This window comes from Mytilus edulis, chromosome 8 (genome assembly GCF_963676685.1).
Source record: "Mytilus edulis chromosome 8, xbMytEdul2.2, whole genome shotgun sequence".
Lineage (NCBI taxonomy): Eukaryota > Metazoa > Mollusca > Bivalvia > Mytilida > Mytilidae > Mytilus > Mytilus edulis.
Window position 1 is genome coordinate 13,764,620 of NC_092351.1, and position 25,791 is coordinate 13,790,410.

Consider the following 25,791-nt stretch of genomic DNA (forward strand, 5'->3'; position numbering starts at 1 on the left):
CAAGGAATGAGTTAAAACAATTTTTATCAGTATTATTCAAGAAATGTTTTCAATAATAAAAAAGAAGATGTGGTATGATTGTCAAGTTCATTTATCTTAACTTAAAGTATATACCTTCAGTTTTTTCTTGGCAGTAAACAGATTTTGGTTGGTTGTCCCATGTTTTGTTCTCTCCACACCTATATGCCTTAGCCCCAGGATTAACTAGAACCATACTGTCTTTAGTACACCTAGGTTTACATGTTGTATAAACACTAACATTGAGTGATGTGAATACATTGTCACAGGTCCATTCTACACGACTGATATTTGGCAGGACACATCCTGTAAAAATAAACATAGTTGTATATTTGAATGATTGAAAACGCTTACATTGTATTAAAAGTTTGAAGATACAGATGTTGATACATCAAAAACAGCTGGACTAAATTCCAAATTAAATAGATAAAATAATCCAGTAATCATGTAAAGTGTCTCATATGGCAAAAATAATAATGATAAACTATACGGTTTAAAAAGCCCGTGTTGCTCACCCTTGATCATCTAACTAAGAACATCCATCAACATTGTAGACCAGAATAGAATTAATGACAAAAATCTGTGTTTTGATGATCTTGTCACATTAAATGCTGATCATTTACCATGGTCTATTTTGATCAGTATCTCTCTATCTTCTTTAGTTTCTGCTCAAAACACAAAAGAGAGTAAATAAAATCCTCATTTAAGTGCAATCACTCCTACAAAGATTTACAGTCTTCATCATGACCATGAAAATGAGTTCAAGGACAATGACATATGACAGTCACAAAATAAATCTGTTAAAAAAGGCAACTTTATTACCTAAAATTATCTTGATGATTAATGTTTACCTATAAACTCTGGTTTCAGTCCCATCTTGTGTTCACATATACAGAAAGGCCACTTTCCTGTCTGTTTTACTTCGTCTTCCGTAGCATTACAAGAATCACGACTTTCATCTTCTCCTACTTGAAAGGCATCATTATATTTGTCCGAACTCACTGCTTCAATAGGACAATAACAGCATACTCTATGGATCTGTGCTGCTGTGTCAAACCATCGACTATACAATAAATCAAAGAGATCTGATAAACATACAAAAACATTTAATAACTGTGCTTTTCTGAATGAGGAAGACAACTGTTACACTGCAATTAGCCTGTGAATTACTTGTTTTATCTTTCACAAAACTTGCAACTAACTGCTATATGGAGCCTCAACTATGAATAGATATTTTAACCACACTTTATTGCTAACTGTTTAAACAATTTTGAAATCTTGTCTTCTTTTTATGTTTACTGTAAAGATTTAAGATGCATTTTCTACTTGTTATAGCTCTAACAGTCTGGTATTATTAACATGTTTTCTGTACATTTGTGCTCACAGCCTGTGAAGAGAGTCTGTTGTGTATTGCAGACCCTGTCAACTTTCACAATATATGGTGAATTTCCCTTATGAGATGTGTTGATCTGAATATTGATTAAATAAACTGAACAATTCAAATTACAGGTTTTCAAATGAGATAAAAGGATATCTTAAAGCACATGTTAACTCATTTAAATAATATAGTAGTAGATTAAAAACACTAATGTGACACGACAAGAAGAGCACTTTAAAAGTCCTCCAGCTCTTAAAAGCCCACATGGAAATTTTAAAGGTTGGCAGGTATAATATTGAATAAGTACATGCTCAATAAGTTAAAAAAGAAACTTACTATTTTCCTGTTTCACCATTCACCAAATTGTAATCAGCTGATGAAAGGGAGATAATCCAAAGAAATATAATGCCTATGGAATAAACTGAAGTGGTTGTGAACTGAAAGAGAATAATATAAATACTTTAAAAACAAGAAGTTTTAATTGGCTTAAAATGTTTCACTGTGAACAGTTAGTTGATTATGTTATGCAGCACAGTTAGATGCAGTAAGATTGTATGAACAAATCCAATAACATCAAAATTCATGTTACATTGCTATTTTGAATATATAATAAACATTGGATGCATAGATACAAAATAATCCTGCTTTGTTCTAGACTGGCACACTATGCCAGATTATCAAAGTGTTAGTTCAAAGGTAAAAGTAGCGAAGAAGACAAGTCACCCCCGGTGGACACATTATTTTGACTTCTAGCTGACCAGTCATATTCCCTAATAATACCTTTAAATGTTGTTTGTGTAGGGGAGGAGCAGGAAATGTTAAAGTATCTGGTTTGACCTGCAGGCTTGAAATCAACCCACAACCTTGCACAACTGGCACAAGACCAATGAGATGGTCAAATAGTTGGGTAGGTAGGGTAACTGGAACCACACATATATCTTTTATTTTGGCCTTAGTTGATATCCCACTCAACAGTTGGAAAGGCAAAATCACTAAAATATGTACTTTTTTAAAGTCTCATTTAGAGAGTGGAACAATGATAGATAAAATTGAGAATGGAAATGGGGAATGTGCCAAAGAGACAACAACCTGACCATAGAAAAAAACAACAGCAGAAGGTCACCAACAGCTAGGTCTTCATTTTGTAGCGAAAAATTCCCGCACCCGGAGGCGTCCTTCAGCTGGCCCCAAAACAAATATATACTAGTTCAGTGATAATGAAGAATATTTTTTCATTAAGATTAAAGTTTTTCTTTTGAGGGGATGGGATAAGGCTAAGCTTGGATGCATGGTAGTTAATGGATTAATAATTTATCATTTGAAATTATCAATATGTAAATCAGGATATAAAATACTTCCTGAACCACAAATTTTGGTCAGGTGGGAGTTTGTATTTTACCTAAAGTTTTAGTTTCAAATATTCCTGTTTTTGATTCATATAACAAAGTATTAATTAAGTACGTTTTGATTGCATGTTAGTAACTATAAATGCATGAATGAAGCTATACATACAAACAATGATAAACTAAAGATGTGATTTCTAATGATTATAATGAATATATACACCTTATCGCTATTCCCGGCTGACCCGTCCGCTTGAACTTTTGACGTCAACAACAATCACTTTTCCATTGTGGCGTCAGACATTTTGTTTTATGACGTCAAAATTTTACGGGAACCTGTGTGATTTCCAGCAATGGCGGACAAATAGCGATAAGGTGTATTGTTAACTGCTAAATATTAGGCATCAGATATAATGAAATGATATTGAAAATCACACACACAATTTTTGAGGAGAAAGTAATTGTTACAAGGAATTAATAGATGAATGCCAGTCATACATGTATGACAATAAAAAAAGATAATAATTTTAAATATACTTACATAGTCTAGTATTACCATTATCATACATCTTTTCTTGGAAGACTTATAAACATATCACATACCAAACTTTCATCATGTTCATGTCTGCACGATAATCACGATATATACACAAATTCTGAAAAATATTAAATTTGTCATTTGAAATAATAGGCCATTTCAAAACAAGGAAAAATTTAAACAATCTATGAAAAGTTTGTAAACATTTAAAGACCTGTGGAGTTATATCTAGATTGTTAAAAAAATTGTTTTTTTGTTCAGCATGTCAAAGTACAAATATGAATTTTATGAAAACATCTTCAATTTTTAATAGTTGGTGACTGTTTTACGACAAAACTGTTAATAAATGTTATTTACCATGTATGAGGAAGATTAGTAAGTTTACAATGAATAGTAAATTCCCCACAAATTGTTCATTCTAATTGTTTCTCTGAAATAGATAGTAGTTATGGCACCTACACACCTACATGTACATGCATGTGAATTCCAAGTACATTGGTACATATATGTTTCTAACCTATACATAAGTTTATGTACAACAATGCAAAGGATTACTCATGTTGTAATCTGATTACAAATGTACTACATACATCACATAGTCATATAGTTATCAGTTTCAATAAAGCTCATTAAATACTATTTTTCTTTTGGTTTATTTTACCATGTTTACATGCTGATCTCAGATTTCTTAGTTTTTATATCATTCAATATATTAAGAATTGAACTAAAATTATAGTACATGTACATGTATCATAATAATATCATGAATTGCTTTTTGGTCTAATTTGAAACCGTTTTCATTATGTCGTTCAATATACACAAATTCTAGATAATATATCTTTGATAAGTAATTTATATAAATATTACAATCCATCAAAAGAAAATATAACAAGTGGACATTATTATTAAAAAAAAAATAACAAACCAAGATGATTTCATTGCAAAAAATCTTCCCATAGCCAAACATGCAGTCCTTTAATTAAAACCACATAAAAAACTTAAGATTTCTCATATAAAGCAACTTCACTGGGCTGATTTAGTGCCTGAGCCCCCCTTTTTTTGGAAAAAAATTGAGATTGCTTAATTACATAGGGAATCACTGAAGCATGACTGGAACTGGTCCTTTCTTAGTAAGTCAGTGGGCCCCTTTATGAAAATATCTGGATCCGCCAATGATTTAGAATGAAATATATATAATAGAAACTGAATGTCACGACTAATGGACATTTCCTAAAATACCTTCCTCTCAATTATAGCATAAGAAAATCAGTCTTTAAAATAGCAATATTTATTTCTACATGTATGTATATATCTATATTTATCAGAAAGCTCGCGATTATCACACACATTTTTTGTGGTCCTGAGCGTTTGCCATGGGAAATCCCTTAGTCATAATCAATCAGGTGAAAAAGAAAAGATTTACACCCCCGAAACCCACAATACTTTGTGATAATTAAGTCTGTGAAACTGTATTCAATATACATAAAAATTTCATATTTCCTTCCATTTTATCATGTTAATATTACATGTATTAATGACTTATTTTTGCTCAGAGGAATTTTTATCAAAACCATCTGAACAGGTTTCAGTTTCAACCCTCCTTACCTTTAACATTGGAAGAGTTTATTATGTCCCAGCTTTTACCTTCTACCTTTTCCTTATAAAAATTTAAATGTATGTTTAGATGTATTCATAACAATTTGTAAACAGTATTGTAAACATACAGGGGAAAGATAGATTTATTTATAAACTTCCTTCTTTAACAATGTTTAAGAAATGACATTGGTCCATAATTTTCTGAATAAAATAATTTCCTCTTTTTATAACAGGCTAATTAAGGAAGTCAAAAACACAATTTACAAAACAAAAATTTTGTTGTTATTGAAATTTACCAATTTCATCTAAAATCTGATTAAAATTCCCCTAAACATGCTAAAGTTTGAAAAAGTTTCAGATAACTGGAACAAATAAAACATATTTCAGAAATTTATTTGTGATATATTTTGGGGAAATTTGTAGTTGTATTACCTTTGCTTAATTTTGGTTTTAAATATTTCCACTATTAAAGTTTGATATTGATTACATATCTGTATAGATATATGTAAAATAGATTTTGAATTCTGTTGAAAAGTTCATAAATCAAATACCCAGTATTATCAGTAAATTGAATTTTCCCTTTTCTTCTCGGAAATTGTCATATATTCAAACATAATTGCTTCCTACAATGTGCTGAATTGTCAAAGTCATTTAATGTTGAATTTCACGTAATTTTTTTAAAATGTAAATGCATTTGTCATGTTTGTGGAAGTTATCTTTAGAGCTTCTCATTTAATTTATTTAATCCTTAAAAATTAAATTTTCGATTATATTAAATAGTTCTTGATCATAATATGAATCTGCACGACACAAGGTTAGGCAGTGAATTACCTCCCCTAGTATTTATCAACCTGTAGTAGTCAATACAGGTATACATGGTATATGATAATATCTTTGTGCTTCTTTCTAATGTACCCGGTACATATTCAACTGTTAATTCTCAAGACTAGTAAAACATTGGTAGATGTTGGAAATATTTATCAACTGTTTTCTTTTTCATGATTAATAATGTAGCAGAGTGATTTTTATAATAATTTTATATATTGTAAAAATCATTTATTTAATTACTATATTTATTATAAAGCTTAATTACGTATTTGAATATTGTATATTCAGTTTAAATTATTACTTGCAAACCCTATTTTTATGTATAGTAATATTCACGTTATTTTCTATGAATATTCATTAGGGATTTACTTAAATCATTGTATCTGATTGGTTGTTAATATTTCGCGGTCAAGTTTAATTTCCTTTGTTTTGTACCTGTACTTTTCCACGGGACGATAGCCATGACAGTCCATTGAATTTATGGTCTGATTATATTGACCATATATAGTTTACCTGTAAACCTTATATATTTTGGACAACATTATTATAGAATACTGTAAGTTACTTCTTTATTAACATTATTTGTATTTTTCACGTAAATGATATTCTAGTAAAGTTTCTATTTTGTTTTGTAACGTTCTCCTCGTATCGCATGTATGTAACACAAGTACACGAGATGTACATGATAGTATTTTATTAAGCTAGAAGTATGGGGAACAACATAAACAACTTGTATTACCTGAAGTCTGCATTTCCAAAGTACTTACAGCATTACACGATGAGATGGGACATCAAGGCAGAGACAAAACAGTATCATTGGTTAGAGATCGGTTTGTTTGGTTTGGAATGAATCGAGATGTTGACAACTGGATATCGAATTGCGACAGATGTATTCGACGAAAGCAACCTGCAAGTCACAGAGCACCTCTCATTAGCATCGAGACGACACAACCTCTCGAGTTAGTATGTATGGACTATCTCTCACTTGAAAGATCTACAGGTGGATTTGAGAACATACTAGTTATAACAGACCACTTCACTCGATATGCCTTGGCAATACCAACAAGAAACCAGACAGCAAAAACAACTGCAGACGCATTCTTTAACAACTTTGTCGTCCACTATGGTTTGCCAGAAAGAATACATTCCGATCAAGGTGCCAACTTTGGATCCAAAATCATTAAGGAATTATGTAACATCACTGGTATGACTAAGTCACGAACAACACCGTATCATCCAATGGGCAATGACATCACTGAACGTTTCAATAGGACGTTACTTGGTATGCTTGGAACACTAGAGAACGTCCAGAAGAAAGATTGGAAGTCGCATGTTGCTGGTCTTGTCCATGCTTACAATTGCACTCGTCAAACATCAACTGGATTCTCTCCTTACTATCTGATGTTCGGAAGACAACCAAAGCTACCTATCGACATCGCTTTTGGAATTGGAGATGAAGCTGAACCCATTACTACAACTAAGTATGCAGAAGAAATGCAAGAAAGACTTCGTAAGGCATATGACACAGCAACAAGAAACATCTTTGCTGCCCAGAAACGACAGAAGACACACTACGACCAAAAAGTAAAAGGAGCTGTGCTGAAACCGGGAGATAGAGTTTTAGTCAAGGCTCTAGCTTTTGATGGAAAGCACAAGTTAGCAGATAGGTGGGAAGATGACCCGTACTGTATAATTAGTCAGCCTAATTGTGGAATACCAGTATACGTGGTTCAGAAAGAAAATAAAGAAGGAAGAAAGAGGACTTTACATAGGAATCTTTTCTTGCCTATTGGAGATCTGCCAACTGTAAGAGATACAGATAAAAAAGAGAAACGTCCTGCGCCCAGGCAAAGAAGAAAGAAGCAGCCCGAGGAACCGACGAAATCTGAAGGGAACAGTGAGAACAGGACCACTGATGAAGTATCAGATGAGGAGTCGGAGCAGGAGTATGGATATTATATACTTGATCAGGATACACAGGACAACACTAACAGTGATGTACCAGTTGTGGACCTACAAGAAGAAGGAACTCTTGGTTTCACTGGTGACGGCCATGATGGAGCTGAGAGTAGTGATCAGCAGGGAACTGGTTTAGGAGGGGACGCTCTTCCTGTGGACATTATTACAGCTGCAGAACCAAACCCTGTGAGTGATGAGGAACCTGAAGAAGCGACTGCTCAGACTATTGAAGAAAACACTTCTATTGATCGAAATGAGAGTGCGCCAACAGACTTATCACTAGGAGAGGCAGACGAACCCACAATAGCTCCGGAACAACAACAAAGAAGAAGACGTATATTACCGACACCACCACGCGACCCACCAGTATCAACTAGACCTCAGAGGGAAAGGAAACAACCGAAATACCTGGAGGACTATGTTGTATCCAAGCAGGCTACTACTATCCAACAGCCTGATTGGTTAATGAGGATTCACTGGTTGGAGTCTGAAGCAAGAAAAGGAAGATTTAAAGGCTTAGAGATTGAGTTGTCAAGAACCATCCTCGACATCATGCGAACTGGTTAATGGCTTGCCGAGGACGTCAACCTTCAGTGAAGGGGGAAACAGTCTGGAATGACGTGGAAGTCATTTTCCTACAGCGGGGAGAATGTAGCAGAGTGATTTTTATAATAATTTTATATATTGTAAAAATCATTTATTTAATTACTATATTTATTATAAAGCTTAATTACGTATTTGAATATTGTATATTCAGTTTAAATTATTACTTGCAAACCCTATTTTTATGTATAGTAATATTCACGTTATTTTCTAAGAATATTCATTAGGGATTTACTTAAATCATTGTATCTGATTGGTTGTTAATATTTCGCGGTCAAGTTTAATTTCCTTTGTTTTGTACCTGTACTTTTCCACGGGACGATAGCCATGACAGTCCATTGAATTTATGGTCTGATTATATTGACCATATATAGTTTACCTGTAAACCTTATATATTTTGGACAACATTATTATAGAATACTGTAAGTTACTTCTTTATTAACATTATTTGTATTTTTCACGTAAATGATATTCTAGTAAAGTTTCTATTTTGTTTTGTAACGTTCTCCTCGTATCGCATGTATGTAACACAAGTACACGAGATGTACATGATAGTATTTTATTAAGCTAGAAGTATATGATTTTATAATCTACGGTTTATTTGCCACGGTAGAATTGTATTGTTAATTTGCGTACATTACTATTTGATTATTGTCATGAATAGTCTATATTTTATAAATGACGGCTTATTAAGTGAAAGACGGAAAAGTGTTTCCATTTATATAAAGTAATAGTTTTGTAGTAAATAGTTTTTACCAAGTACAAATATGAATGCGTAAAGAATATTTGTTACGTTGTATATTTTTATAATTAGAGTCCGAGTATTTATGTTCGTATTTTGGTTTCAGGACTCCATGTATTGTAATTATGTAGAACACATGATTGTGATGTGTATATGATGTGCCGTTAACCTTATCAGTACAACTCACTCCACAAGTGGTAAGAGTATATTTATTTATAGTTTAGCATTTTTTATATTGTATTGTAAACATGACTTACCTCCCGTTAATTTGGAGCTTTTAACGAATCGACAATATTGACATCATAAGTCTTTATGATTATTATATTTGCAACTTTATGATTGTTGTATGATATTATGTAGTTAATTATAATACGTATTATATATTTTAATGAAGTCATTATTAATAAATGTAGATGTAACATTTATTATATACCGTTTGTAAGGTAAACCAGTATTGAATACAAACACACAGATACACGTAAACTTCAAAGCACTCTCCGATTTAGTGTAGAGTTAAAGGTCAAGCATTTGTAAAAGTACACGTGACACCCGATGTCAATTTCATTGAATGTAAACATTGAACATACATTTTACTTGCTACTTAGTTAATAACAGTTAAAGGTATTATTTACTATATTTCTGTATTATAACCTGTGATATTCGTAAAAGTATTATATTTATGTTATATGAAATAGCTTGTTATTTATATATGTTGTATTGCTATTTCAGACTTGTATTTACATACTGGTACAATAAAGCATCAGAACCCTTAGCTCTTGTTGGTGTTATTCATTAACGCATAGAAAACCACCTACTACAATAATATAATTCAGTTTATATAAATAAATTAAATTGTCTTTTTTTTCATTTTGAAGTTTGCACTCTTAAAGTCATAAGAAATGAGTGAGTGGTGAAAAATAATGTTTATCCAATTCGGGAACTAATACATGTATATCCTATAATCGTCAATTTTTTTTCTCTCTGTCTGTTATGATTTAACATATATGGCTGCTCATTAAATGCCGTGTTTTAAAGCCGAAGTTTACCGATTGTCACCTTATAGTAAACAAATAACAAAAAGCATGGGTATTGAGCACGTGTTTAGCATGTACATTTTGTATAATCAGATAATTGTTTATTTTAATGACAGATCCATGCGTATTGTGATCACTGGATTTTTATGAGGAGGGTCACGCTCAGGTCACTATGCATACGGAAAATATGTCGGTGCATTGCTTCCTGGCAGCAAGCAATCAAAAATAAGTAAACTTCTTCTAAATATGGACAAATTAAAGAATTTTCCTCAGAAAAAAGTATATGTACATAAGTTGTATAATGAAAACTATCCATTTAGTTATAAAAAACATATGCATATTTTTTTTTAATTTGAGGTTTCATATGACTTTAATATAAAAAAAAAAACAGGTGCTCCGCAGGGCACAGCTTTATACGACCGCAGAGGTCGATCTCTGAACAGTTGGGGCAGGTATGGACAAAACATTTAAGCGTGATACAGCTCTGAATTTGGGTTGTGATCAAATTTTTGACATTATATGGGTTTTTTACACAAAACAAATGTCAAGATTTTACAAATCAATTAAAGATTTCTTCTTCAAACTTATTTAAATCTAAACTTAAATAGTTGACACAGCATAGGTTTCTGACACAGAATGGATGTGGTCTAATGAACTTAAAAATTTTTTTGCCTTTGAGCAATTCACTATGCTGCTGAATATTAATCCTGTCAAAAAAATGTTTGAAGAAATTTTCTTTTTATTTATGAAATCTGAAATGAGAACAAGTATGGACACAACTGTTAAGCTAAAAATATTTTAGATAAGATAAGGAAAAAAAAACTTCATCAGCAACATTTTATATTGGCAAATTTCCAATGAAGTTATTTACATAAAGTTATTGGCAAATAAAAATAGAAAATGACATCATAGTCATGTCTGGCAAATGTCCAACATACATTATCTAAAAACATTTTAGATAAGATAAGGAAACTAGAGGCATCAAGAGCCTGTATCGCTCACCTGATTCTACTTGGATTTTTGAAATCATATAAAAAAATATAAAATTTGACTAAAAGTGACAACACAACCTCATTTATCATGTTTATAAGGAAAGAAACATGTTTAATTTCATTCAAAAGTCCCCCACTGTCGGCCATCTTGGATGACGGATCGGCTACAAAGTAACAACACTTGGTCAGCACCTCATAAGGAACATTCATGCCATGTTTGGTTTTATTCCATTCAGTGGTTCTCTAAAAGAAGTCATTTGTATGCATTTCCCGCAGGGTCCTATGTTAAACTAAGTCCCCTGCTGGCGGCCATCTTGGATGATGGATCGGCTACAAAGTAACAACACTTGGTCAGCATCTCATAAGGAACATTCATGCAATGTTTGGTTGTATTCCATTCAGTGGTTCTCTAAAAGAAGTCATTTGTATGCATTTCCCATAGGGTCCTATGTTAAACTAAGTCCCCTGCTGGCGGCAATCTTGGATAATGGATCGGCTACAAAGTAACAACACTTGGTCAGCACCACATTAGGAACATTCATGCCATGTTTGATTTCATTCCATTCAGTGGTTCTCTAAAAGAAGTCATTTGTATGCATTTCCCATAGGGTCCTATGTTAAACTAAGTCCCACGATGGCGGCCATCTTGGATGATGGATCAGCAACAAAGTAACAACACTTGGTCAGCACCTCATAAGGAACATTCATGCCATGTTTGGTTTCATTCCATTCAGTGGTTCTCTAAAAGAAGTTATTTGTATGCATTTCCCATAGGGTCCTATGTTAAACTAAGTCCCCCGCTGGCGGCCATCTTGGATGATGGATCGGCTACAAAGTAAGAACACTTGGTCAGCACCCCATAAGGAACATTCATGCTATGTTTGGTTTCATTCCATTCAGTGGTTCTCTAAAAGAAGTCATTTGTATGCATTTCCCATAGGGTCCTATGTTAAACGAAGTCCCCTGCTGGCGGCCATCTTTGATGATGGATCGGCTACAAAGTAACAACACTTGGTCAGCACCACATAAGGAACATTCATGCCATGTTTGGTTTCATTCCATTCAGTGGTTCACTAGAAGAAGTCATTTGTATGCATTTCCAATAGGGTCCTATGTTAAACTAAGTCCCCGCTGGTGGCCATCTTGGATAATGGATCGGCTACAAAGTAACAACACTTGGTCAGCACTCCATAAGGAACATTCATGCTATGTTTGGTTTCATTCCATTTAGTGGTTCTCTAGAAGAAGTCATTTGTATGCATTTCCCACAGGGTCCTATGTTAAACTAAGTCCCCCGCTGGCGGCCATCTTGGATGATGGATCGGCTACAAAGTAACAACACTTGGTCAGCACCCCATAAGGATAATTCATGCTATGTTTGGTTTTATTCCATTCAGTGGTTCTCTAAAAGAAGTCATTTGTATGCATTTCCCATAGGGTCTTATGTTAAACTAAGTCCCCGGCTGGCGGCCATCTTGGATGATGGATCGGCAACAAAGTAACAACACTTCGTCAGCACCTCATAAGGAACATTCATGCCATGTTTGGTTTCATTCCATTCAATGGTTCTCTAAAAGAAGTCATTTGTATGCATTTCCCATAGCGTCCTATGTTAAACTAAGTCCCCCGCTGGCGGCCATCTTGGATGATGGATCGGCTACAAAGTAACAACACTTGGTCAGCACCTCATAAGGAACATTCATGCCATGTTTGGTTCCATTCCATTCAGTGGTTCTCTAGAAGAAGTTCAAAATGTAAATTGTTAACGACGACGACGACGGACGACAGACGCCAAGTGGTGAGAAAAGCTCACTTGGCCCTTCGGGCCAGGTGAGCTAAAAAAGCTTCATCAGCAACATTTTATATTGGCAAATTTCCAATGAATTTATTTACATAAAGTTATTGGCAAATAAAAATAGAAAATGACATCATAGTCATGTCTGGCAAATTTCCAACATATATTATCAACTACTATTCTATACAAAGAAAGATAACTCCAATTGAAAATTAATTGCTATTGCACAATATTGTGCAATTAGATATTTCTTGCTATTGTGCAATACTTTGCAATTGAAAATTTCTTGCTATTGCACAATACTTGATATGGAATCCTGATTTGGACCAACTAAATGAAAACTGGGCCCATAATCAAAAATCAAAGTACATGTTTAGATAAAGCATATCAAATAAGCCCAATAATTTATTTTTTGTTAAAATCAAACTTAGTTTAATTTTGGACCCTTTGGACCTTAATGTAGACCAATTTGAAAACTGGACCAAAAATTAAGAATCTACATACACAGTTAGATTTGGCATATATAAAGAACCCATTTATTCAATTTTTGATGAAATAAAACAAAGTTTAATTTTGGACCCCCATTTGGACCAACTTGAAAACTAGGCCAATAATTAACTAGAGGCTCTCAAGAGCCTGTATCGCTCACCTGATTCTACTTGGGTTTTTGAAATCATATGAAAAAATATAAAATTTGGCTAAAAGTGACAACACAACCTCATTGATAAGGAAAGGAACATGTTTAATTTCAAAAGTCCCCCACTGGCGGCCATCTTGGATGGCGGATCGGCTACAAAGTAACAACACTTGGTCAGCACCTCATAAGGAACATTCATGCCATGTTTGGTTTTATTCCATTCAGTGGTTCTCTAAAAGAAGTCATTTGTATGCATTTCCCATAGGGTCCTATGTTAAACTAAGTCCCCTGCTGGCGGCCATCTTGGATGATAGATCTGCTACAAAGTAACAACACTTGGTCAGCACCTCATAAGGAACATTCATGCAATGTTTAGTTTTATTCCATTCAGTGGTTCTCTAAAAGAAGTCATTTGTATGCATTTCCAATAGGGTCCTATGTTAAACTAAGTCCCTGCTGGCGGCCATCTTGGATAATGGATCGGCTACAAAGTAACAACACTTGGTCAGCACCACATTAGGAACATTCATGCCATGTTTGATTTCATTCCATTCAGTGGTTCTCTAAAAGAAGTCATTTGTATGCATTTCCCATAGGGTCCTATGTTAAACTAAGTCCCATGCTGGCGGCCATCTTGGATGATGGATGGGCTACAAAGAAACAACACATAGTCAGCACGGCATAAGGAACATTCATGCAATGTTTGGTTTCATTCCATTCAGTTGTTCTCTAAAAGAAGTCATTTGTATGCATTTCCCATAGGGTCCTATGTTAAACTAAGTCCCCCGCTGGCGTCCATCTTGGATAATGGATCGGCTACAAAGTAACAACACTTGGTCACCACCACATTAGGAACATTCATGCCATGTTTGATTTCATTCCATTTAGTAGTTCTCTAAAAGAAGTCATTTGTATGCATTTTCCATAGGGTCCTATGTTAAACTAAGTCCCCCGCTGGCGGCCATCTTGGATGATGGATTGGCTACAAAGTAACAACACTTGGTCAGCACTCCATAAGGAACATTCATGCTATGTTTGGTTTCATTCCATTTAGTGGTTCTCTAGAAGAAGTCATTTGTATGCATTTCCCATAGGGTCCTATGTTAAACTAAGTCCCCCGCTGGCGGCCATCTTGGATGATGGATCGGCTACAAAGTAACAACACTTGGTCAGCACTCCATAAGGAACATTCATGCTATGTTTGGTTTCATTCCATTTAGTGGTTCTCTAGAAGAAGTCATTTGTATGCATTTCCCACAGGGTCCTATGTTAAACTAAGTCCCCCGCTGGCGGCCATCTTGGATGATGGATCGGCTACAAAGTAACAACACTTGGTCAGCACCCCATAAGGATAATTCATGCTATGTTTGGTTTTATTCCATTCAGTGGTTCTCTAAAAGAAGTCATTTGTATGCATTTCCCATAGGGTCTTATGTTAAACTAAGTCCCCGGCTGGCGGCCATCTTGGATGATGGATCGGCAACAAAGTAACAACACTTGGTCAGCACCTCATAAGGAACATTCATGCCATGTTTGGTTTCATTCCATTCAATGGTTCTCTAAAAGAAGTCATTTGTATGCATTTCCCATAGCGTCCTATGTTAAACTAAGTCCCCCGCTGGCGGCCATCTTGGATGATGGATCGGCTACAAAGTAACAACACTTGGTCAGCACCTCATAAGGAACATTCATGCAATGTTTGGTTTCATTCAATTCAGTGGTTCTCTAAAAGAAGTCATTTGTATGCATTTCCCATAGGGTCCTATGTTAAACTAAGTCCCCTGCTGGCGGCCATCTTGGATGATGGATCGGCTACAAAGTAACAACACTTGGTCAGCACCCCATAAGGAACATTCATGCTATGTTTGGTTTTATTCCATTCAGTGGTTCTCTAAAAGAAGTCATTTGTATGCATTTCCCATAGGGTCCTATGTTAAACTAAGTCCCAGGCTAGCAGCCATCTTGGATGATGGATCGTCAACAAAGTAACAACACTTGGTCAGTACCTCATAAGGAACATTCATGCCATGTTTGGTTTTATTCCATTCAGTGGTTCTCTAAAAGAAGTCATTTGTATGCATTTCCCAAAGGGTCCTATGTTAAACTAAGTCCCCCGCTGGCGGCCATCTTGGATGATGGATCGGCTACAAAGTAACAACACTTGGTCAGCACCTCATAAGGAACATTCATGCCATGTTTGGTTCCATTCCATTCAGTGGTTCTCTAGAAGAAGTTCAAAATGTAAATTGTTAACGACGACGACGACGGACGACGACGGACGACGGACGACGACGACGGACGACGGACGACGGACGCCAAGTGGTGAGAAAAGCTCACTTGGCCCTTTGGGCCAGGTGATCTAAAAATCTAAGTACATTTTTAAATTCAGCATATCAAAGAACCCCAAGGATTCAATTTTTGTTAAAATCAAACAAAGTTTAATTTTGGACCCTTTGGACCTTAATGTAGACCAATTTGAAAACAGGACCAAAAATTAAGAATCTACATACATAGTTAGATTCGGCATATCAAAGAACCCCAGTTATTCAATTTTTGATGAAATCACACAAAGTTCAATTTGGACCCTTTGGGCCCCTTGTTCCTAAACTGTTGGGACCAAAACTCCCAAAATCAAACCCAACCTTCCTTTTATGGTCATAAACCTTGTGTTTAAATTTCATAGATTTCTATTTACTTATACTAAAGTTATTGTGCGAAAACCAAGAATAATGCTTATTTGGGCCCTTTTTTGGCCCTTAATTCCTAAACTGTTGGAACCAAAACTCCCAAAATCAATCCCAACCGTCCTTTTGTGGTCATAAACCTTGTGTCAAAATTTCATAGATTTCTATTCACTTAAACTAAAGTTATAGTGCGAAAACCAAGAAAATGCTTATTTGGGCCCGTTTGGACCCTAATTCCTAAAATGTTGGGACCAAAACTCCCAAAATCAAACCCAACCTTCCTTTTATGGTCATAAACCTTGTGTTTAAATTTCATAGATTTCTATTTACTTATACTAAAGTTATTGTGCGAAAACCAAGAATAATGCTTATTTGGGCCCTTTTTTGGCCCTTAATTCCTAAACTGTTGGAACCAAAACTCCCAAAATCAATCCCAACCGTCCTTTTGTGGTCATAAACCTTGTGTCAAAATTTCATAGATTTCTATTCACTTAAACTAAAGTTATAGTGCGAAAACCAAGAAAATGCTTATTTGGGCCCTTTTTGGCCCCTGATTCCTAAAATGTTGGGCCCCTTATTCCTAAACTGTTGGGACCAAAACTCCCAAAATCAAACCCAACCTTCCTTTTATGGTCATAAACCTTGTGTTTAAATTTCATAGATTTCTATTTACTTATACTAAAGTTATTGTGCGAAAACCAAGAATAATGCTTATTTGGGCCCTTTTTTGGCCCTTAATTCCTAAACTGTTGGAACCAAAACTCCTAAAATCAATCCCAACCGTCCTTGTGTGGTCATAAACCTTGTGTCAAAATTTCATAGATTTCTATTCACTTAAACTAAAGTTATAGTGCGAAAACCAAGAAAATGCTTATTTGGGCCCTTTTTGGCCCCTAATTCCTAAAATGTTGGGACCAAAACTCCCAAAATCAATCCCAACCTTCCTTTTGTGGTCATAAACCTTGTGTTAAAATTTCATTGATTTCTATTCACTTTTACTAAAGTTAGAGTGCGAAAACTAAAAGTATTCGGACGACGACGACAACGACGACGACGCCGCCAACGTGATAGCAATATACTGTACGACCAAAAAATTAAAATTTTTGTGGTCGTATAAAAACAAAAGGAGATAAACCATTATGACCAGAACTTTATAGGTCTTGAACAGTTAGAAAACCAATACCATAATGCCATATAGTCAGCTATTTAAGTCACAAACATGAAAGATGTGAAACAATTCAAATAACTATATAATTTACAATGACTAATAACAAAATAATTTTGGAAAAACAAATAAAAAAGACGTGAACCATCAAGCTAGAACTAACAAGAACCAGAACCACTAAGCTTACATACTCCTGATTGGGGACAAGCACATATTTAAAAGGTGATGGGGTTAAGCATTTTTATTGGTGCTAAATTGGGACATAACTACAAACTATAAAAATCAGTTAATATTGGCTTAACTTAAAAGTGGTATGATTCCCAAAATCAACTGTATAAAAAACCGTATTTTGCTCCATTTTTCAGGTAACATATATGTAAATCTGTAAATAGAGATTAGTTTCAATCTAAGTAACAGTATCCCAAATTTATATAGGCTCTCAAAAGAATTTAGATGCCCTCATTTATCATACATTACTGAATGTCACATATGTATAGAAAATTTGTATTTTGCTGAGGGGGGAGAGATGGGGAGGCAATTATATTTTTAATTTTGGTCCAACCTAAGGGGGGGAGATGGGGAAGCAATCATATTTTTAATTTTGGCCCAATCTAAGGGGGGGGGAGATGGGGAGGCAATCATATTTTTAATGTTGGTCCAATCTAAGACAAACAAGAGGCAATCAGTCCATATATTTTTAAAACATACAGACAGATTATCAAATGTTAAAGTAATGAAACAGAGAGACATGGATTATCAAATGATTTTATAAATGCCAAACAAATCACTTAGTGTATTACCATGATTACACAAGATGGGGACTCACATTATGCACATAGTTTAAAGAAGCAGACTGTAGAAATTAAAAACTTTTTAAACCGGAAGTAAAAGATAATCTCCCTTTTTTTTATATATATGGTTTCTATAAAAAAAAAATTATATATTTAAAACTAAATTACAGAAAATTGTCATTTGACGCTTAAATTGACATTTAAAACCAAATTTTAATATTCTCATATAAAAAAAAAGTCTTAACTTGAAAACTTGAAAACTGGGCCCATAATCAAAAATCTAAGTACATGTTTAGATTCAGCATATCAAAAATTCTATTTTTGTTAAAATCAAGCTAAGTTTAATTTTGGACCCTTTGAGGACCTTAATGTAGATCAATTTAAAAACAGGACCAAAAATTAAGAATCTGAATACACGGGTTAGATTTGGCATATCAAAGAACCCCAATAATTCATAATAACAAAGTTTAATTTTGGACCCTTTTGGCCCCTAAATCGTTTATATTTTTCTATAAGTATAGAATAAAGTTTATTTAAATAGAAAAAAATAGTGAAATCCTATATTTTAAAAAATAGATTGGTTTATACCCACGAGCCCCCTTAGCCACACGTACGACGGCATTGGCTTTTTAAATTGCTTTCAGGCTTGTAAAATTGCTTTCAGGCTTGTAAATTCATCTCTACAAGTCAACAGAATCCCACTTAAATTTTTCAAAAAATTGAGCTTCTTGCTTGTGGACTCAAAAGTCACGCATAAAGCTGAAACATTTATAGGGCCAACTACAAAATGCACTAAGTTGAAGAGCAGTAAGGACCAAAAATAGTAAAATTAATTGGCCAAATGAAACTTACATGTAAGTAATATATCTTATCAAAACTTAAACAATAACCATAAAAAGTTTGCAGCTTATAGATATTTTCATTATCAAGTTACAAAATGTTTAGGAAATGTGGCTCTTACTTTAATCTATTCAATGAATAAAAATCCAGATCAAAATACACATGTGCAATATCTGAATATGATTTACATTTGGAGAGATTAAATCCTTTTGACACAAATGGTTAAACTCCTCAGTGTAGACAGAACAAGCCAATGTTATTATACAGACATGGAGAGGGAGAATGGGGGTCATACAAAAATCATACCACATTTAGCATACGTATATTATCATGATTATATGAATGATATCTGATTTTAGAAACAGTCCTGCATTGTACTTGTTATTTACACACAGGATATCCAGTCAAGTATTTACAGAGAAGAGAAGGGTTATCTTCCTGTAGTTCAAGTATCTTTAAGGGGGCTCATTACTCAGTGTTACTAGAAAAAAAAGTGCAATTATGCTGAAACAATGTTTCAAACATCTACAAAGCAAACCTTGTAAACATTGTAAACATTGTTTATGATTATGGGTAGACTTGATACTTCATTTTATTTAAAATTTCAACTTTTTATAGACAACCAGATGCTCCACAGGGCACAGCTTTATACGACCGCAGAGGTCGAACCCTGAACAGTTGGGGCAAGTATCGACACAATATTCAAGCTTGATATACATGTAGCTCTAAATTTGGATTGTGATTAAATAGTTGACACAACATAGGTTATGACACAGAATGAATGTGGTCTAAGAACTTAAACACTTAAAAATTTTAAATTAGACTTTTACCTTTTATGGTCCAATATATGAATATCCAAAATCTAAATACATGGTTAGATTCAGCATATCAAAGAACCCCAAGAATTCAATTTTTGATGAAATCAAATAATGTTCAATTTTTGACCCTTTAGACCTCAATGTGAACCAATTTGATAACTGGGCCCAAATATTAAAAAACTAAATACATGGTTAGATTCAGCATATTGAAGAACCCCACATTTTCCATTTTTGTTGAAATCAAACCAAGTTTAATTTTGAACCCTGATTTGGACCATCTTGAAAACTGGGTCCATAATCAAAAATCTAAGTACATGTTTAGATTCAGCATATCAAAGAACCACAAGAATTAAATTTTTGGAAAAATCAAACTAAGTTTAATTTTGGACCCTTTAAACCTTAATGTAGACCAATTTGAAAACAGGACCAAAAATTAAGAATCTAAATACACGGTTGACATATCAAAGAACCCCAATAAATCATTTTTTTATGAAATCAAACCAAGTTTAATTTTGGACCCTTTTGGCCCCGAATTCCTAAACTGTTAGACCAAAACTCAAAAAATCAATCACAACCTTCCTTTTTTGGTCATATTAACCTTGTGTTCAAATTTCATAGATTTCTGTTTACATATATGTACTTATACTAAAGTTATTGTGCAAAAACCAAGAGAAATTATTATTTTTGCCCATTTTTTGGCCCCTAATTCCTAAACTGTTGGGACCAAAACTCCCAAAATCAATCCCAACCTTCCTTTTGTGGTCATAAACCTTGTGTTAAAATTTCATAGACTTCTATTTACTCATACTTAAGTCATTGTGCAAAAACAAACAAAAAATGCTTATTTGGGCCCTATTTTGCCCTTATTCCTAAACTGTTGGGACCAAAACTCCCAAAATCAATCCCAACCTTTCTTTGTGGTCATAGACCTTATTTTAAAATTTCATAGATATCTGTTTACATTGTACTCTACTAAAGTTAATGTGCGAAAACCAAGAAAAATGCTTATTTGGGCCCTTGTGGCCCCTAATTCCTAAACAGTTGGGACCAAAACACCCAAAATCAATCCCAACCTTCCTTTTATGGTCATAAACCTTGTGTTTAAATTTCATAGACTTCTATTTACTCATACTTAAGTCATTGTGCAAAAACAAACAAAAAATGCTTATTTGGGCCCTATTTTGCCCTTATTCCTAAACAGTTGGACCAAAACACCCAAAATCAATCCCAACCTTCCTTTTATGGTCATAAACCTTGTGTTTAAATTTCATAGATTTCTATATACTTAAAATTACTAAAGTTATAGTGCGAAAAACCAAATGTCTTCGGACGACTTCATACCAATATATATACGACCAAAAAATTTCAATTTTTGCGGTTGTATAAAAATCATTAAAAATAATAGTTGCTGTCATCATAGTAATGTTAATATGCCTTACTATCTAATATACAGTCAACTCAAAGTTATAAAAATAACAAAATACCTGAAGATATCACATTAGACAAGTCAACTATTAATGAAAAGTCAGTTTTCTGATTTGCTAGCAGTAAATGAAAGCCAGCTCAAACATTTTTGTCAAATGCATAACCAATACATTCCAATATATATTCCCAAGCCATCGTACACTCTAATATAGCTTCAGTTGCTGTACCTCACTGTGACATGATTTAAAGTCATATCAAAAGAAATTATAACCTTGTTCGATGGACAGAAGAAACCTGTACAAATTTTCAATACAGAAAAACATTTGCTATAATTTTTGTGATGATCATTTACTCGCTTATATATATATAGTAAAGAATCAAGAATCAACAAATTATGGATAATAAATAAATCACAAGAAATCAACAGTCGGATTGAAGTCGAAATTTCATGATAAACTTGGAGATAAACACATTCTACATGTAAAGTTCAGCAATTACTGCACTTGTATTAGTTGTGTATTTCTTCAATGGTCTTCAAATCATTGAACGGTTGAACTTTTTTGCATTCACGATGAAAATGACAACCTGCAAAGTACTATATTTACGTTATTCTGAAGTCATCATGATAAAAGAAAACAGTATTTCAAATTGGTTGACTTTTTTTATAAAAACTTAAATAACAGACATAATTAATATGTACTCCTTTTCAAATATTTGAAATTTGCTGCTGGTGAATACGTACAATGAATTAAAAATAGGGAGAATAAAACTCAGGAACCGCAACATTACATGACATATAAAAATAATCATTGATAATGTCCATGATTGTTGTTAGCCGACTGTGCAAGGGCTGTATAGCAAATCAAGGTCGTAAAAAACTTCCATTTGTTGTTGATTGATGTATGTTTTGTTTTGTTTGGTACCAAAGTCAATGAAACTCTGTGTATTTAAACATGAATGTTAAAGTTCTTCTCGTAAGGGAAAATGTCACACACAACATTTAATTTGTTTCAATTTTAAAGGTAACATGCAGTTATAAATGAGTGGTTGAATGCTCAGAATGGGATTATCAAATTATTTTTTTTTAATCGTTGTTGTCCATAATTTGATTTCCCTTATCTTATTTATAAGCACCATTTCAAATCTATATTCTTTAAAGTTAAAATTCATTTCAGGGCCAATCTTTCTGTTTTCTTAAAACCTCACCAAGACCCTCATATTCTAGAAACTATTCTCACACAAAATTAAATAATTTGGGTTGGGGTAGAATAGATAATTCATTTTCATCTTTTGTTTGTCATGCTGTAACTTTCATATATTCCTACCAAACCAGAATGTTCATTAAATACCCCCTCACCTCATCTAATACCATAACCCCCCTTTTTTTCCTAAAAAAAACGTCAAAATCAAATATTCATGGCATAATCAAATGACCTTGATGTAATAAACTGTTTAAAATATGCCATGATAATTAAATAGTTAGTAAATGTGGTAAAAACTACTTACAAGCACTTGAAGTTGAAGAAAGTAAAACAAATGAAAAATGTCATGTGACATAAAAAAAAAAACAACCAAAGGGTTCACTAAAGACCTAAACGTAGACTATTCTGTATCTGTATTAGGAAATCCCTCCTTCAAAGGAGCACTTCACAATGAATATATATGTCTATACACACTTATTTTGAAAATATAAAAAATATAAATATAAATGTACGCCCCGTGGGGTGTACGTTGGCTACAGTCTTTGGCTCTTGCTCTTGCTAGACGGTAAGGTCTTTAAGAGTTCGTTTCTCTTGGCATGAAACGCATAGCATAATTTTCTGGATATGTATTCTACCATAAAACAATTGTCAGTGCATTTGCATCTGCAACCACAAGCACATAATAAGTGACTCGGATCTAAAATGAGCTGTGCGTCTATTACAACGTTAGTAAGATTAAAGCATTTGGTACAGTTTCTAAAGCTAGAAAGAAAGCTTTCAAGTTCATGCAGGTATGGTATGCGTATATCATGCAAAGTCTTACATTCCAGAAGGAAGTGATCTACCGTTTCTGCGGATTTTTTGCATAGTAAGCAGGTTGGATCTACGCTATTTTGATTAAGGTTCATCATAAGGAATTGAAAAAATATGGCCGTGTTTACACCTCCAAAATTACTATAAGTACATACAAACTGGTACATCCAGGAAAGTTTTAAGGCATGGCAGGAACTAGATATATAAAAGTTATATGAAGTCTACGTTTCAGAAAATTAAAAACTTACCTGGATTTTGAAGTTCATTTTTTTCCAGTCTGCAGAAGATAGCAAAATAAATAAACACCCGAGTTTCATTTGATACGGTCCACTCAGTTACACAGTTTAAACCTGTTAAATAACCTATTGTTTACAGGTGTCTATTGTCCATCTATTGTCCATTTAAATCAATACTACTCACAACATTGATTATATGAGGGGAGCTTCTCAATCGTTTTCACTACTTAGTTAATTTTTGCACCTTCTGCAGGAACGAAAAAAAATGGATAGCAAAATCTAGAAAAGTTTAAAATTTTCTGAAACATAAAATGCATTTAAAATTTATATATCTAGTTCCTGCCATCCCTTAAAACTGTTGCAGGTGTATAGGTTAGTCTGTACTCAGAGTAAAATTTGGGGTGTAAATACGGCCATTTTAGCCAAAAGGTTATGATGAACCTTAAATGAAGCTTTGTTGCTTTGAAGATAGTAGGTGCCTGTAAGAAGCTTTAGTTTTGTTTGAAGACGACTTATATCTTGAGATGATGTGCCTACACTTGCAAGACAAGGATGAGTGTTTCGCCAGAGTATATTGTTAGTGGATAGATAATTGAGAGAACTATATAGGGATACTTTTGTTCTCAATTGATCATGCCAGACACTGTCAACTGCTTTTTTTACTTGTGTTTTCCGTCGATTTGTGTTGATCGGATTGAGCATTAGATCATGAGCTGAAGGTAGATTATATTGGGCTAGAATGCATCTTGCTTTTGAGAACCAGCTTTGAGAGTTGAAACCAGACACAAGTAGTTGTCGTTCAGCTAGTTCCTTTTCTATTGAGGATTCCATTCCACATATTTTGTTATAGATATTTATGACAGCTTTATGTATTGTTCCTTGTATATTGGAATTACTCCTGTCATAGTATAGACAGCTGCATCTGCAGTATTATTTGGCAGTGATAGAATTTGTTTCGTTGCTTTCCTATAGAATACTTCTAATGGCTCTATGTGTTTTTTGTCTGGAAGTAATATATCTAGTCCATAAATAAGGACAGGTAGGATATATATTTGAAAGATATGTAGACAAGTAATTGGGTTGAGATCATTCTTTCCGTGAAGACCAGCACCCATTAGGCTATACATTGTCCGTCTGGCTTTAGATATATTTCCTTCAATATGAATATTGATTGTTTTCTTTAAGTCAGAGCTGTGTTTAATTCCTATATGAAGAGCCGAGCTTGGCTGAAGCATAGCTGTATTATTGATCTCAAATTCAAAGTCTGTATTTCGTGTGGAGGGCACATTTTTCAGTACAAGACTCTTGGTGGGTTGGAGTTTATACTTTTCCTGAATACTGTAGTTTTCAACTGTACTTATCATTGACTGGAGATCTGAAGGTGAATTTGCAACCAGGGCGACATCATCAGCGCAGGTCGGCGAACCACAATATATATTCCCAATGTAGGAACCCAGACCGCTATTTTCCAGTTGGTCTAGAATGTCGTTTATATAAACATTGTAGAGTTCGGTACTGAGAATTCCACCTTGTCGTACTCCTTGGTGAACAGGGATGGATTTGATATTAAACCATTCCATTTGATGGAGGTTATCATGGTTTACTAAGTTGGCGTATTAAGAGCCAGAGTCTTCCACCTACTCCTGATAAGAAGAGTTTACGATGCAAGCTATCATGGGTGACGACATCGAAAGCGCAGCCTTAGCATCCAGTAGAGCAACAAAAATAGGTAGTTTTTGGTCCATGGATTCTGCAATTGATTCTAATAGTATGAGAGCACTGTATAGTGGAGAAACTCCGGGAGTAAAGCCTCTTTGTAGACGATTTTGAAGAATATCAATAATGTCTCTGATCAGCTGTCTGAGGAGTATTTCTAGTATTTTCCTGATAATTGGAAGTACAGTGATACCTCGGTAATTTTTTGCATCTGTTGGCAACCCTTTATTTTTGAAGATTGGGGTTAGTATTCCATGTTTTAGGCAATCTGGAACTGAGGCTTCCTTGCAGATGTTGTTAATAATTGCTGTAACTCCTTGTAGTAAAGCATCACCACCATATCTGATGTGTTCTGCTGTTATGCAATATATATCTGGCGCTTTGTTGGTGTTAAGCTGGTTTATAGCTTTGTCAACTTCTTCTGATGTAAAGACTAGAGGTTCCGCATTTTCTTTGCAAATTTCTTCAATGATATCAATATCAAATATCTTGTTGGTATCAGATTTGAGATCAGTAGTTTCCGGTGTTGCAAGCTTGCTAAAATGCTCATTCCAGCCTTGGAGTATCTCTTCTCTTGTAGAATACGTTTTATCTTCTACGCATAGATCTGATATGCCATTTCTTTTCGACTTCCTCTG

At 34.1% G+C, this 25,791-nt stretch overlaps 1 protein-coding gene across 5 annotated transcripts in view; it reads right to left on the reverse strand.

Moving 5' to 3' along the window:
• LOC139484866 (uncharacterized) overlaps window positions 1-22,759 on the reverse strand; it is a 47,433-nt gene extending 24,674 nt beyond the window's left edge. For 2 of the 5 annotated variants that reach the window (XM_071268874.1, XM_071268872.1), the window contains exons 1-5: window positions 22,693-22,759; window positions 3,281-3,395; window positions 1,733-1,833; window positions 870-1,081; window positions 115-324 (exon numbers count right to left, since the gene is read on the reverse strand). In XM_071268874.1, the coding sequence (XP_071124975.1) occupies window positions 115-324; window positions 870-1,081; window positions 1,733-1,833; window positions 3,281-3,304 (547 nt within the window). In that variant the 5' untranslated portion in view covers window positions 3,305-3,395; window positions 22,693-22,759. Of the gene's footprint in view, window positions 1-114; window positions 325-869; window positions 1,082-1,732; window positions 1,834-3,280; window positions 3,396-4,882; window positions 4,994-22,692 lie in introns of those variants that run through there. The other 3 variants (XR_011655176.1, XM_071268873.1, XM_071268875.1) reach the window with 3 other exon arrangements.
• Window positions 22,760-25,791: the final 3,032 nt, after the last annotated feature.